General features: G+C 36.5%; 1 protein-coding gene across 4 annotated transcripts in view; it reads right to left on the bottom strand.

The window, feature by feature from the left end:
- Positions 1–784: 784 nt before the first annotated feature.
- The window catches only part of LOC145689992 (uncharacterized), a 38,083-nt gene continuing 21,729 nt past the window's right edge, over positions 785–17,138 (bottom strand). For 2 of the 4 annotated variants that reach the window (XM_081764453.1, XM_081764452.1), the window contains exons 2-3: positions 5,471–6,232; positions 785–2,935 (exon numbers count right to left, since the gene is read on the bottom strand). In XM_081764453.1, coding sequence (XP_081620579.1) covers positions 1,765–2,935; positions 5,471–6,129 — 1,830 coding nt within the window. In that variant the 5' untranslated portion in view covers positions 6,130–6,232 and the 3' untranslated portion in view covers positions 785–1,764. The other 2 variants (XM_081764454.1, XM_081764455.1) reach the window with 2 other exon arrangements.

The raw sequence follows: 17,138 nt of genomic DNA, 5'->3' as shown, positions 1-17,138 counted from the left end.
ACTCGGCCAGTTTGCTTTCATTTGTGTAGCTAAAAGTCAATAATATTTGCACATGTAACATACGAGTAAAGAACTTGTCCGAGGTCCATTAAATTTATTTCTTGCAATTTAATAAGACGTGGGAGCACCGTAAACGATAGACGATTTTGGTAGGTAGTCCTAAATATCGTAGTTGTCTTTTTAACACGAATTTAATTCACAATTTTCCACCTGTCTTCTGCATTTGCCATTGAAACCTATATTTCTTCCGTATCCCTTTGTTCACACATCGACATGTGAACATTTCTTGTGTGTAATAGACTTTTCGTGGTCAAAGATTTTATAAAAACAGATTGCATAGCCTAAGAAAGGGGGAAAATATCTTCCCAGGCTGGGAAGACTGAATTAAATCTAGAGACAGGGAAGTCAAAACTTAGAAGGGGGGAAACTCCCAGGCTTCCCTGGCTACAAATAAATCCCTGGTTTCAGGTGTTCCAAATCCCAGTTGTGTATCTCGGTCCTGGAACCGGCTACGGGCCTAGATTCGACATTCGAACTCTCATCCGGATCAAATCAGATTTTTCTTAAGTAAGGAAAGCATTTGATCTTTAGAGTAGACTTCTCAATATTCGTCCTAATTTTCAGTTCTCTTCTTCACTGTCAGGACTTCGTGAAATTACTTTCGGCGAACTTTAGATATTCAAGTTTATGACAATTTGGAATGTGGGTATGGATAAGAATCAAGATCTAAGATCCGGATTTCCGGTCATCCTTAACACAACCCCCCCCACCCCCCCCACACACATATATCTTCGTCCAGTTATATTAATGAAAATGTAAAGAAACCAGATACGGAACTTAATTTCTCTGCCAGGAAGAAGGCGAAGGCAAGATACTGGAGTCTACCCCTCATCATTTTAGCTTATTCTTCTGTCTACTGTAACGTATGGACAGAATAATTGCAGCAACAACCAACATAGAGCCTAATATTTTTCACATTCTTAAAGGTATACTTCTCAAAGAATTTACAGAATTGTTCTACTGAGATACTATCAATGTTCACCGAAATTGCGTAGAGTGAAGCGTACATGGGTTGTGACCCCGGATTACGTGTAAGTATGAGAAGTTAGTCGCTAAACCGTTACACTAATTTTATAGCAAGAGATGCTGAACCTACCAAGCTACTAAGTTAAAACTAAACGGCATTGACCACAAACGTTTACATATAAAAATACATATTTTGTAATAATAATATGAGCAGCATATACACTTTTATATGAAATATGAGTAATTTGGTTGGTATTAACTGTGACAATGCTGCATGATTTAACGCATTCCTTTTGCTTCAAGATAATACTTGATCAAGCCCTTATCACACAAATGACAGAGTTCAATCCATATTTCTTACAAAATCACAGATTGAAAGGTTCAGGGTTGTGATCTCTATCTTAATAGGAGGCATCGGGGAAGAAGACAAAAGCATTTTCCGAAAGGTCAGTGGCTGCTACGAAGCGTATCAAGACTAAATAATAAAAAAAAATACTACCAGGATTATTATCCATCAGCAGTAAAAATATCTATCTATCTACATACATATTGTAATTTTCAATAAACATGAAAGTAGTAAAAAATATATACATGAATTTGAACAATTAGACATAACTTACATATTTGTATTTATTTCAGGTGACGCCATTCAGTTAACTTAAAGTGTAATTAACAAATACACATGCAAACTTTTGTCCCCATCTGCTAGTAAGGAGAAAACACACTAAAAATATCTTACTATTTGTGAATTTTCTCATGCTTGTTACGATTTGCGCTCTGTGTAAATGCCTGCAGACAATAAGCACATTTATAAGGACGTAATCCCATATGAATTCTTAAGTGACACAACATATGATATCTACGAAAAAATATTTTCCCACAATCATTGCAAGTGTAACTAACGTCTTTCAAATGGACAGTGTTTATATGTCGAGTTAAGTCCTGTCTGCTGTTAGAACTTTTGCCACATTTGTCGCATTTAAAAAGTTTATGCTCACTGTGTCTCCCGACGTGAAATTTAAGATATACCTTCCGTTTAAATGATTTTCCGCACTTTTCACAACAGTACTGGTTAACTGAAATATGCGTTTGCATATGATGGTAAAGATGTCCTTGCGTTGCAAATGCTTTACCGCAGGTGTTACACTGAAATAGCTTTTGTCCTGAATGGAGTAATTTATGTCTGTTCAAGCTTCCCTGCTCAGTAAATTTTCGTCTACAAATCTCACACATATATTTTCTTTCCCCAGTATGAACGACTATATGGTTCATGAGATTACCTTTATGGGAAAAATATTTACCACAATCATTGCAACAATATGAATATTCTTCAGAATGACATTTTTTGTGTTGAAATAAGGTATTTTTACTTTTAAATGTTTTTCCACATTCTTCACAGATAAAATGTTTATCGTTATTGTGTGCAGCCGCGTCAAGTTTTAGATAATTTTTTAGTAGATGTATCTGCTCAACATGTCTAATCAAATTTATCTTATTTTTAAATCGTTTTGTGCACATATCACAATTAAAAAAACACTTTTCAGCAGGAATATCTTTATGAACGAGCAGAGAATAATTATCAGCAAATGATTTTGGACAAGTGTCACACTTATAGAGTTTACGCTCCAGTTTAACATGATCACATAGAAGCAGTTTGGAACTGCTGGCTACCCCACATTCATGGCATCCCCATGACTTATGTGCAATTTCATTTGCAGAAAAATTAGTTGTAATTGACTCCGAAAATTTTACAATATTTGGATTTATGACAGATACATTACACCTTTTATTTTTCCAGTTTGCACGAATTGTATTGCTTTTCTGGTGATGGAGCTTTAATGCTTTCGTGGGTTCCAACACAACTGATTGTTCTATTTTAGGTATCTTGCCAGATGAGCGCAAATGCCTGCTGGAAGAAATTTAGCGTACAAGGATAAAACAACTTTAAACGGTTTAAAAATACATTCACTAGTACAACCATATACTAAAATTTTAACATTCATGAAACGGATTAGCTGTTTGTTTTTCGTCATTAAATGCCTTAAACAATCTTGTCGTTTCCAAATTGTACATTTTTAAACTACTTACATTACACTAACTCTTAAGTCTACGAGTTTACTCTAACAAACTAGCTAAATAAATAAGTATGCTCATAATACGAAGGAAATGACATGGGCAGTAACAATATTCATAAGCTTGTACTGCATTATACAATGCTGTAGGAGCTTATTATTATGCTTGCTAGATGCTATATATAAGTTGATGTGGACCTATGGTGAAAAGTGCTTAGTTTCAGAGCTAGGGCTGTCCAAAATCGCAAAAAAACTAAATTTCAATAAGCCTATTTTGAATTCCAGAAACTGTGGGTGGCGACTCTTATCAGCATGAATGAAGACACTCGTACACAATTCAAAAGTGCAAACTTCATCAATTGTCAATAACGTAAAGGGTATTACCTACAGGGTGTAATTCTCACATATGTTTTCAGTAGAGTTTTCACATACACCTTGATTTCAAAAAGGGTCCAAAGCAGGCAGGAGGTAAACCTTGACAACAATGGACATTCAGTGCTTCGAAGGGAAGCGGAAGTATTAGGGACCGGCAGCTGTATGTTTCTTTGTGTTCGGAATAATGTGTGGTGATATGTATTACGTCACGGTGATATGTATTTGACGTTTCCTTCACTTATAAGCGTGGAAGAAAACATCGCATCATGCATTTTCCCGTGTACAAGAGACCGTGCTGCTGACGATCCTTAACACTTCCGACATCTATCCAAAAAATACCCTGTTCACTGCTCTCAAGACTTATTGTTTGCCTACTTTGGACCAATCATAAAGTAACAGCATATCTCAAAATTCGGTTGATGGTATGTCTGGGAATTTCACCCTACAGGTAACACTCTGTACACCCATTGAAGATTAATGAAATATGCATTTTGGATTACTTAGGCATGACTTCCTTTACGCTGATAAGGACCACCATCCACAGTCTCTCAAATTAGAAATAGGGCCTCTTGAAATTTTGGTTTTTCGCGATTTTGGACAGCCCTAGCTCTGAAATTATGCACTTTTCGCCATACGTCCATCTGAACTTTTTCTCTTATTTGTATGTGAGGAATCACCTCTTAAAGTTTGTAGGTATAGTTCATTAACACCATATATATATAATTTATCGCCTTAGTATTTTACATTACCATTGGAAATAATAGTACAGTCTTCACTAAGTCTCTTGAACTTCCCTAGGATAATCAAGTATTCAACATTTCGACTTTTGTAATTAATTTATACGGTTTCGTAATACGTCATGTAATAATATGAACTAGTTGAAAAGCTTAGCAGACAAAAAGTTTAGATACCTCTGTTTATGCATGTGACAAGACTTAATGTTGGTGAATTCGAGGCGACAATCCAATTATTAACATAAAAAGGTGGAAGAACTGGTTGTTTTTACACAACTGCTCAAGCTGTTCTTGCTGGAAATTATAAACAAGAAGTTAGATACACAGAAAATTTCATCGGATTTCAGTTGGTGGCATAGCACTACTATTAAGAAATTTCTAAAATGGCAAATACTTGGTAAGTGCATTGAACTTGTTAAACGATCTTCATTAAGTTCCTCTGACTTCAATCAATCTTGGATTGAGGATTTCTTAAGGCTGGAGATGGATTGTTGCTGGTGAAAGGACCAACAGTAATACAATTATTTACAAGTAAACTTAGTTCCGAAATTTCTGACTAGGTTCTACCACTAAAATTAAAATTTGCCTCGAAATAACATCTAAGATTAAGACTACTAAAAGATAGTCACGCAAATGTGTTGGCCAGGTTCGTACGCATATTTTCCATAGTTTTTCTTGTGAACGATACCTGACACACCTTTGAGTAACTGCCTCGTGGGGATGTTTCAAATTATAATCGTATCTTGTAATGTATAACAGATTTTAATATTAAAATATTTTAAGATGGAATGAAAACAGCTCAATTTAATCCTTTGTTTCCCAAAGAATGAATTTATGAAGAGAAAGAAAACAAACTTTCAACGTCAATTGACTATATAGTTTCAGCGCGAATGAAAATCCTGGAAATAATTTACTCCTGTCCTTAGATGGCTTGCAAATTTCATACTAAAAGATGGTTTCCTTCTAAATCCACTAGGCTGCATGGAGAAAAGAGTTAAAACTGGGGTTTCACACTAAAACCACTGGACCGGAAAGGGTTAAAGAAGACTGAATTTTCTAAAAGAAATTAAGACAATTACTGATCAATTTCTAAACATCCTACCGTATTATATCAGGTATTGTTGACTAGTGCTCAGTAACCGCTTTGATGTCACACGCACGCACATCAACTTTTCAAAAGCGAAGCTCCTATTTATGTGCCTAGTAAGCTGATTCACTATTTTAAAACTCTCAAGAAACTTTGTTTTAATTGATTTTAATTACCTTTGTACTGAAGTTTCAGATTTAGCTTGTACTGAACTAAACGTGTCTTCTGTTTTATTCCTAAATATTTCGTTCAGAGATATGCTTCCATCTGAGATTAGCAAGGGATCATGAAATTTCACGTTTAATTGCTCTTCCTTCACTGAAAACAGACAGTCTGGTAGTAGTGTAGATTCAGATATAAAATTCAGATTATCAGTCGTAGTTTCGATACCTTTGTTCAATATATAATTATCAGCTATGTTTGATATATCTGATTCTAATTTTACTTTTAAACCAAGAATATGTGTTTTATTGTTATCAGAAACTAATTTATTTTCTTCGCAGTTATCCACACCATTAACGTTAGAAGTCAGAACACACTTCGGTGCACTGCAAGAATATGAAAATGTCCTCTGATTTGTTGTAGTATATGTTGTATTTTTAAAATATGATTCGTCATGATGCATACGTTTGGAGACGGAAGAAACTTTATCCTGTTTCTCAATTTCATATCCTATTTCGTTTCTGTTTACAGTTTCTGATTTTGCGTTGGATCCTGGAGTATAGCACACTGGTAACCGCTCACAAAGAACAACAGCTTGCTTGAGTTTTAACATCTTTATTGCAGAAACAATTTTTTGGTACTCTTTATATGTATGAAAATGCAGGTCAGTCATAAAATTTCGTTGGCATTTCAATGCTCAAATGAAAACCAGGCAACACGTAGTTTAGGTGTAATAGAAAGCACCTAAGAACTACAGCTTAAATGTCACAGGTTACCTAGAAAAGAAAAATAAGATCATATTAAATAAGCTCATAAGATTTTTGTGGTTCAAAATTTATCGAAATAAATATTTTTTGAAAGCATATTATGATTAAATACCTAACAATACTTAAATCATCGTTTGGGTATAGGTAAACTAAATTATTTGCAGAAAATGTTATTCATCTCTACAATCAAATATTTAACAAATAAATGTAGAATTTTGGTGTTGATTCCTAAATTTGCCTTGATAAATATTTTAAAAAGTTGGAAAACTGAAAAAAGAATTTAGTTAAACTAGGTAAAGCATTGGAAAACATATAGGAAGTTGGTTTTTGCACTAGCGGTGGATATTAATCGAAAACGTAGTTTTATGTTTGCATTTTCCACATATAGTGGTTTGGATGCGTTTATGAAGTCTAGATATCCGGTGTAATAGAAGTACATAAGATAAAAAAATAATGTTGTAACATATTAATATGTAAGATTAATTATTACGGTAAAAATAGTACAATTTGCGATCTTTGGAAAATTCTTAAATTACACTGACGTTGGGGATCATAGTATAATTTTACTGTTTTTACTCTTTAGAGTTCTGAACTGCGTTTGCTGTATCAAGAAAAATTATTAAATATTGTTTGAAAATTCATTATTCACTGTTGAAGATGGCACAAGGAAAAAGCATCAGTGTTTCACGATACAACATAAGAACATTGAAACCCTATCACTTAACCTGTTGAGGAAACTTGAGAGATTCATTTAAGAATTTTGTTGAAGATTAAAAAATATATATACTTTATTCATATAAAACCACTTTACGTAAATAAAAAGTACTTATATATACAACTTGACTCACTATCAATGTATGCGTAAAACTATCGTGTGTAGAATTTTGTACAAATATTTTCCTTGAACTCAATGCTAAGTTAGTTTTTGTAAGAGCTACCTTTACAGAAGAAAGGGGATCGTATGGCTTTCTTTTCTTTTTTTAAGCACATCACCAGATCTTCATCTGTCAGTTGTCTGAAGTTCAAATTCGGTGGAAATTTTCTTATGGAACCAGAAGGTAGAAATACGGTTTACCAAATGGGACCCTTAAGGGATAGAGAAGCGGGATTGGAACGTTTTTTCACAATTTCTGAAATAATTGGTACAATTGAGCGTATACTAACTGAAATTTTGTGGCCCATTATTATTATTATTATTATTATTATTATTATTATTATTCTACCTGTTGGCAAGTTCAAATCATCGATCAGTTGTATTTTTGTTTCTATTCTTCACTTTTGTTCGATCTTTCGCCCATGGAGGTACGAAGAAGACAATTTCCTTGCAAGGTGTATCTAATGCAATTCGAGTTACCACAGAGAACTCTGGGTAAAAGTGTCCTCTCCTACTCGTTTAAAATCATTTTTGTTTGTTACTCACTCTGTCCATTTTACGTTTTTTATTTTCCTCCATCACATTTCGAAGTTCTTTAAATATTTCTTTTCTAACTGCAGTACCGTTCGAGTCTCTGAACGAATGGCGCTACTGATCTGATTCTATGAACCATGCAGTCCAATTATTCATACATAACGGGTGTTCCTGTCACCACGGCATGGCGCGTCCAAAGTTGCGGATCGAGGAGAAGGCCTCTAGTTATAGAGGTTAGCTGCGAATATACTGAATAAGCAGTCGCGGACAGCCGACTAGGAGTGGTTTTCCAGCTTGGGGGTTTGGGTAAGGCTAACAATATCATCCTGTGAAAAAAAGCACTTGTTCAGAAATATTCACAAAAGCCTCGGACAAGGACTGATAAATTAGAACGACCTCAGCAAAAGAAAATGGACATGAGATTTGGAACATGGAATATTAGAAGTCTTTATAGGGCAGGCGCGTTAAAATCCGTAACGAATGAGTTAGAGAAATACAGGATGGACCTAGTAGGACTTCAGGAAGTTAAGTGAGAAAGAAATGAATCTGTGAATTCCGGAAATTTTACGTTCTTTTACGAGGAAGGAAATAAAAATCACCAGTTAGGAACAGGGTTTTTCGTTCACAAACGAATATTACCAGCAATTAAACGGGTTGAATTTGTTATTCACAGACTTTCTTTTATTATTCTTAAGGGACGGTGGTGTGATATTATTGTTTTAAATGTACATGCCCCAACTGAAGATAAAGATGACGATATAAAAGACAGTTTTTACGAAGAAGTGGAAAGGATATTTGACCAACTCCCGCGATATCATATGAAAATTCTATTAGGGGATTTCAATGCGAAGGTAGGGCGAGAGGATATTTTCAAACCGATTATAGGGAACGAAAGTCTGCATAAGGAAAGTAATGACATCGGTGTTAGACTCGTGAACTTTGCAACATCCAAAAACCTAATCGTGAAGAGTACAAAATTCCCACATCGCGACGTTCATAAATACACTTAGACATCACCAGACGGAAAAAGACAATCAAATTGATCACATTTTAGTAGATAGAAGAAGGCAATCTAGCATAATTGATGTCCGATCGTTTAGAGGGGCTGATTGTGACACTAAAACGAGAGAGCAATAATACGAGAGAGATTATCGTTGAATAAAGGTAATATTCAATGTCCGAAAACGGAGAGATTTAATTTAAAGAAATTAGAAGAGAGCCAGGTAAGAGAGGAATACCAGATTGAAGTTTCGAATAGATTCTGGCTTTAGAAGATTCGGAGTGCACTAGTGTTGAGGATACCTGGATTGAAATTAGAGATAGCATTAAAATTTCAGCAAAGGAAAATTGAGACACGCAGAAATACGTAGGAACAAACCATGGTTCGACCAGGAATACATTAAACTAACCGAGAAGAGAAAACAGGCAAAATTACGTTGGCTACAAAATCCGAATGAAATAACTACACAAAATTTCGCAGATATCAGGCGGGAAACTTCCAAAACTTTTAGAACAAAGAAACGCGACTGTTTGAAAGCTAAAGCTAAGGAACTTGAAGATAATAGTAAAAATAAAAACATCCGGGACATGTATAAGGGAATCAACGAATTTAAGAAAGGCTATCAACCTCGTGCTTATATATTAAAGAAATCTGACGGTACAGTTTTCACTGATACGGATAGCATCTTAAATAGATAGAAAGATTTCTTTGACGATTTGTTTAACACGCAACCACAAACTAGTGTGCGTGGAGAAAAGGGGATACACACCACAGAACCGTATAATCCAGAACCCAACCGAATAGAAGTAGAAACCGCTATAAAGAAATGAAAGAAACACAAATCTCCGGGTGTAGATGAAATTCCGGCTGAGTTAATTTTAGCTGGAGGCGAAAAATTGTGGAACAAGATACACAAACTCATTCTCCTTATCTGGAACAAGGAAGAATTGCCACAGGAGTGGAAAGAATCAATCACTGTCCCAAGTGACTGTAATAATTATCGAGGCATTTCTCTTTTGTCAACATCTTATAAATTCCTTTCAAATATTCTATTAGCAAGATTGATCCCATACGCAGATGAAATTATTGGAGATTATCACTGCGGATTTAGACGAAATCGATCAACTATCGACCAAATATTTACCATTCGCCAAATACTCGAAAAAAGTGGGGATACAACACCCTGGTACATCAACTATTTATTGATTTTAGAAAGGCGTACGACTCGCTTAGGAGAGAAACATTATACAACGTTCTTACAGAACTTGGAATACCGAGAAAGCTAATTAGATTAATTAAGACATGTTTAAATGAATCCGAAAGTAAAGTCCGGGTGGGAAAATTTTTGTTCCCGACCTTTCACGTCGAGAATGGCCTGAAACAAGGAGATGCGTTATTGCCACAATTATTTAAATTTGTTCTGGAATACGCTATAAGGAAAATCAAAGATAGCAACCAGGGCCTAGAGTTGAACGGTATTTACCAGGTTATGGCTTATGCTGATGTAAATTTAATAAGGAATGATAGGAGAACAATAGAAAGAGATCTTATTAAACGCTTGCAGGGACATGGGTTTAGAAGTAAATGCAGAGAAAACTAAATACATGGAAGTGCGTCGGGACCGTAATACGGCAAATTATGGATGCGTTAAAATATTAAATAATACTTTTGATAAAGTGGATAGTTTCAAATATTTAGGATCAGTATTAACAGAGGAAAATCATATTCACGAAGAAATTAAATGTCGACTAAAAGCAGGGAATTCGTGTTACTACTCGGTTCAAAATCTCTTGTCGTCGCGAATTCTATCGAGGAATCTGAAGCTTAAAATATACAAAACGATAATCATGCCTGTTGTTCTGTATGGTTGCGAAACATTGTCGCTTAGTCTGAGGGAAGAACATAAACTGGAAGTATTTGAGAACAAGATCCTGAGACGAATATTCGAACCCAAGAGGAATGGGAATGGGGAATGGCGGAAACTTCATAACGAGGAACTACATAATTTATACGGTTTACCCAACATTGTTAGGGTCGTCAAGTCTTAGAGGCTTAGGTGGGCGGGTCATGTAGCTAGAATGGAAGAAAGTAGAAACGCTTTCAATGTCTTGAAAGGAAGACCAATCGGAAAACCTAGGCGGAGATGGGAAGACAATATTAAGATGGATCTCGCAGAGATTGGAAGACAAAGTAGAAACTGGATGCAGTTAGCTAAGAATAGAAGTCAGTGGAGAGCTTTTGTGAACGCGGCATTGAACCTCCGGGTTCCATAGGCCATAGAGTTTTAACCCTTGACCAGCTTCTTTCTCATTTCAATATTAGGTCTGCTAGTTAAGAATGATCTGGTAGTATGCGTCTTTGGCTACGGAAAATCTGCTATACTGAGAAATTTTTCAGGATGACATTAGCCAAAATTCGGTCTCTAGTAACCGAGTAGCTTTGTTCATATATATATGAAATGAAATCTTTGAGTTTTACGTCCCACGGTTATGCCGGTTAGGTTAAAGGAGACGGTGATAATGAGAGTGAAATGGTGGAATGAAGAAAGTGGGAGGAAACGGGAGTACCCCGAGAAAACCCACGAGCACGGTGTTTGTCCACCACAAAGTTCACTTGGCGGGGGCTGGGATCGAACCCGGGACCCCAAGCACCAGAGGTGAACGCTCTACCACTGAGCCACCGCGCCCCCTTCATATATATAATATCGAGGTGTCAGTTTCTCCTACTTAATCTTCATTCATTTAACCGAGGGGATTAGTTTATCGAGTACGTACACGACATTGAGAAAAATAAATAAATAAACATAATTGAACGGAATTGAAACAATTAGATTCACTCACTCATAGATTAGTAGGATATCGCCTTAACATTCTCGGCTATGGAGACGGTGGTAGTCACGCTCTGCAGAAAATAATGTCATTTCTTGCTTTTCCACTAAGAACGTAATCGACCATCAACCCTCCCAAGCGGATCAATTTGGTTGGAAGTTGGTACGCAGCTTTCTTTCATGTTGTTTTGGTGTCTTATGCATTGGATGCAAAACCCACAGCTTTTAAGTGGTTCAAGTAACTGAGTGAATTGGTTAAAACATTTTTGTCACTCTTTTCGGTAACTAGTAGGGTAGAAATAGGTCAAAGAAACAAAATATGGTAACCGAGAATTCTCTGCTCGATTACTAGTAATTTAGATTTCTTTATAAAGGATAGTTTTAATAGAAATTCGAGTACTAGCATCGGAGTTTTGATTTAAACCTCACTAAGCAAACGAGTCATTTTCTTAGTGTACAGTACGACGGAATTCTCTGAAATACAAAATTTATGAGGATGGAGAGATGATTAAACGTTACCTTGTTCTACGAAGTAGAAATTTTGTAAGAAGACTCTCTAAAAGTCTCAGTATCTCAGTATCTCAGTACTGAGACCAAGTTTCAATATCGAGATTGATTAAAATGTTTCCCGCTATTATTTCTTGAAAGTTCAGCACAGAGCCACAAATTTGTATACTAGAATTTTCACAGAACATGAATATGTCATAGAAGAAGTGAATTTCGTTGTTTCGAATCTGGGAAAGACATTTAAAAAAGACTATTGGAATATTCATTTTGAGGAACAATTTTTGGTACAGAACAGAAAATATTTGATGTGTGAAAAAAAATCTTAGTCTTAAGTTTGGCAGAATAAACTTATAGATGACTGAAAAACAAGGGTTTCAGAGTGCGGAGAGCGACTGAAGATTCTCTTGAACGATTTGCAGGAGTCTGGGTGAATCCATAGCTTTGAAAGGGAAGAACACGATTTGTCCCAGTGTTGACGTTGTGAGAAAATATTTATGAGCGATCGTGTGAAATCGACTTAGACATGATAAGTGCTACGCAAAAAAAAAAAAAAAACTATCTTTCGTTTATATTTTGACACATAGAACACAGACATACGAAAGGAAGTAGAAAAATATTTCGGAATTATGTAAAAATTATTATTTTTACAGCAAAGAACATACGAGTAGCTGCTAAAAAATTTTGTAGCCCAACTCAGGAGTTTACGTGGAATGATGAAATTTTATACTTATTTTACATACTCCCCAACCCGAAGTCCAATACACTTCCTTGCATGGTGATCCAAATTTGGCAGAGCAAATAAGTTTCTGAAGACTATTCCTTGCACCACAGCTCCGTTACATTAACTAACTCTTTATCAGATCCGTAACAGTGTCCGTTTAGTTATTGGGGAGATTGGGGATTAAGTATTATTATGACGAACCTATATCTGGGGAACAAGAATTATCCTCAGACTGAAACCTTGGCTAATGATCTCTTTTGTTTGCAGTGCTGGATGGACAGGGACATTGTCTTGAAGGAAACACAATTCATTTTTCCCAATTTACATGCCGTTGCACTTTCAACTTAACTTTCAATTTTGTAAGAGCATTATTCTGCAATAAATGTTTCACCTTTAACTAAGTAGTTTATGATTACGACTACATCCTTATCCCCAAAAAATGTTGGAAACACTTCTTTAGTTGCCTTTTGTCTTCTGAACTGCTTAGGCGAGGGAAACCTGACTACTGTTATTTTATTGACTGTTGTTTCGTTTCAGGACCTTAGTGATAGAACCCTTCCGACGGAAATTGGTCGAAATTGCGGTCAAAATGGGAGATGACTTCCCTTCATTCTCTCACTTTTTCACGCATTTGGTCTAGAGATAGATTTGTTTGGGAATGCAATTTGCCGAGAGATTGCGGATGTTCAACTCATTATGATTTACACTACCGACGAGTTCTCAAGAAATGTTCAAAATCTATGCGACACATTTGGTAGAGATTTTGCGATTTTCAAGAATAACACGAATTTAATCCAAAACTTCAGGAACTGTCACTGCTTTTTTACTTCCTGCAGGTATAGTATCACCTGTTAAGAAGTCGCCATGTTCAAATTGTGCCACCCACTTCTTCACCACAGCATATGAGGGAGGATAGTACCATAGTATTTCACTCATTTCCTCAGGAATTCTCTTCGATGAGTTTTTTTGCTGAAACAAAAATTTGATGTTCGTGAATTTAGCTGGATGGGCATACATGATTATTTCAAAGGAGTGAAAACTGAAAATATATATTTGTACATACACAGGTATATTTTTTAAAACTGTACAATTTTATTCTTCTATCTACACTCCTTCTAGGTTGGGATATGATTTTTTCCATAGCTCTCGTAATTATCATCTCTTTTCAAAGGCAGTAAACGTTCTCCATTAAGTTGCAACCGTGTGTCACAAATATTTTCACCCAGGTGTGATTGATATTACAATTTACACCCAAATAAAATCAACTGTACCAACTGGATTGTACCTTTGTAAATGAAATGAAATCTATGTTTAAAGTCCCAGGGTTATGCCGGTTAGGCTAAAGGAGACGGTGATAATGAGCGATGAGTGAAATGATGGAATGATGAAAGTGGGAGGAAACGAGAGAACCCCGAGAAAACCCACGAGCACGGTGTTTGTCCACCACAATGTCCACACGACGTGAGCTGGGATCGAACCAGGGACCCCAAGCACCGGAGGTGAACGCTCTACCACTGAGGAAATCAATGAAGAAATAAAAGTACGAATTAAACTAGGCTGAACCGTACTAAAAGATTAGGTGCATTTTGAGAAGTGAAATATATCTCAAGCATAAAATTTTTACTGAATGTATTATGCCTGTTTAGAGGAGGGTGTCAGAGTCTTGGACACTGAGAAAATCACGAAGTCATGGTCTTTAGATTACACAACGAAGCATGAGATGTAGTCTATGCTAGGAAGGTCCGCAAAGGTAGCAATATATTACATAGATTAGAAAAGTGATAGGAGTGATGAATATTATCATAAAACTAAAGCATTGCAGTTGAAATGGGTCGAACATATTGGAAGAAGAGATGATCGGTGGATGACAGAAATTTTTGAGTGATACCAATGGACAAGAAACGGTACAAGTTTTTAAACAAGGTTGTGTGATGCAATTAAGATATAATATCGAGCAACGAGGAAACGATTGGCAAGATAGATAGATGGTTTTAGAGAGAAGTTGAAGACACCTTTAGCAACAAGTCGATTGTGTGTTAGGTCTTAAGATATGATACCCAGTGTTTATAGATTGTAAATTGTTGCAGATGATAAGATTACATTAAATTGAGATAAATTATACCTTGGGCATCACCCGAAAATATTAAATGGCAGCTTACGTCTACAGATATATCACCCCAAAGATAATGAAGTTTTTTTTTGTTTTCGTGTTGGTACTTTTTATGAAATGACCATTATGTAAGTGGGTTCCGTTGGGAATCAGATTAAACGTCCAATGCTTATAAATGAAAAACGACTAAATATAATAGGATGAGAGTTATTCTGATAGGAAAATGCCAGAAGCATTTGGCACAGTAACTAACAAGGGAATGAAGGGAGAATTGATATCGAGTTGGAACGTTCTGCATACATCAATCGAAAGCACTAATGACGCTGATTAAGAATCTGTAATAAAAAGTTTCCACATAAATGTATTGAAGGAGTTATGTCGATCTGTCACTTTTCAAATTTTGCGAGATTTTGTTGTTTTGAAATTAGTTAAGTAGGTGAAAACAAATCGAAAGCTAAGCATCTATGTGAAGTGCATAGTGAGAAAGCATCATAAGCCATATTGCACGCATAGTAAAGTCCCTGTGTGGTACTGCCATCTATGCGGTAAAGTGCGCAACAACTTCGATTCTCCCATGCCTAGCTTCGGACTGTAAATACACGCGAACAGTTGTCAGTGTGCTCTCGCCGAGGTAACAAGGTGCTTGTTTTGATGTGTACTCAAATGTTGTTCATTTGTTACAAGGTACAAAACGCCGCAAATGAATATTGCCAACGTCTTGGCAATTGTAACTGAACAGTCAGCGACTATATCCAGCGGAATCGGATCAACTTTGCTGAACAAACGTCAAGTGAAATTGACTTCGAATCCGCCATTAGTGACATGATTATTGAAGGCTGTGAAAAAGGCGATGTCATTTCAGAAACTTTGGTTTTGACAGACTTTCGCGTGATTGACGGTGATACACCAGTTGCACATTTACATACATCACGAAGGAGCTGTTTGATTTTGGATGAAGACCCTGTTTATGAACCATCGACATCAACAGGTCGTCCGAAAAATTCAGACACTCGGAAATACACAGACGACGAGATGAGGATGGTTCTTGATTGTGCATGGACACCGCGAGGCAAATGCAAAAAAATCACTGCCATCCGTAAGAAACACTCTTGGGCACCAGACTGGCCTCTCATTCGTGCGTGGAAAACACAATTCGCATCTGGTGGGAATAGAGTATTGAAGCTGACGCAAATAAGCGACGACACGTTTGCCGATTTCAACGCAGCTGCTGCGGCTGCTCATCCAATTCACGACGACGACATACGAATCTGGGCGATGAAAAATGCAGCCAAACTTGATTTCACTCATTCGTTCGAGGCTTCGTCTTGGTGTGTACAGCAGTTTAAAAAAGCCCGTGGAATTACCAGCCGCCGAATCACGAGTCGCGTGACGAAGCCTTCCTTCGAAGATCAGGAGCTTTTGGAAACGGAAGCAGACAAATTTGCGACCAGCATCAGCAACACAATCAATGAAAAACGCATCGCTGCCGCAAACGTTTTGAACGCCGATCAGAGTGGTGTTCAATATGAAATGTCAGGAAATCGCACTCTGGCGTTCAAAGGACAAGATAGAGTTGAAAAAGTTGTGCAGTCAACAAATGCTATAACCCACTCTTTCACTATGTTACCAATAGTTCCGATGAGCGGAGTTGTTCATGACAAAATTATGGTAACACTCCAAGAGTCTAGCGGAAAATTTGGGCCAAGGGTGAGGGAAACAATGTGAAATCCCGAAAATCCGAAAATCTAGTGCTTGGCGCAATGGTGAAGGTTGAGAATATCCCAAAAAACTGCACGCGATTCTGTCAGCCGTTAGACATTTATGGGTTTGGTGTTTGGAAACATTATTTGAAGAAACTTGAACACTATGTGAAACTCGAACTTGACGGGTATAAAATATTTCAACTAGACCAGCGCATTATATTTGCTTCGATTCTACACAATCAGATGAGTTTGCGAAGATACATTGTGTTGTATCAATATGCATTTATTAAAGCTGGTTATAAGACTGGTGAATATCCTGCTTTTGATTCGCCAAGCAAATTTTGTTTCAGGTTTGGTGTCGCCAACTGTAAGCATTGTGAGAAACTTGCGAGAATCTGTTGCTCCTGGTGCAAAGACATTTTTGCTTCAACCATTTTCTTGTTGATAACCCTGAGTATGTGCTGAAATGTCATTACTGCACATCTTATGTCAACTAATACATTTGATTCTGTTATGCTCCAAATGTTATGTTTCCTCAAATATGAGTAACGAAAACATATCCAAACTATTTCTAGGGCGTGAATTAGTCGTTTGTATGAGTTTGGTAGCGAATGGAATTGAAATAACGTGAAAAAGTGC

Source organism: Thermobia domestica, chromosome 7, assembly GCF_964235325.1.
Source record: "Thermobia domestica chromosome 7, izTheDome1.hap1.1, whole genome shotgun sequence".
In the NCBI taxonomy this organism is placed as follows: domain Eukaryota; kingdom Metazoa; phylum Arthropoda; class Insecta; order Zygentoma; family Lepismatidae; genus Thermobia; species Thermobia domestica.
The sequence above is the reverse complement of the archived record's forward strand: the minus strand, read 5'-3'. Positions and strand labels throughout refer to the sequence as shown.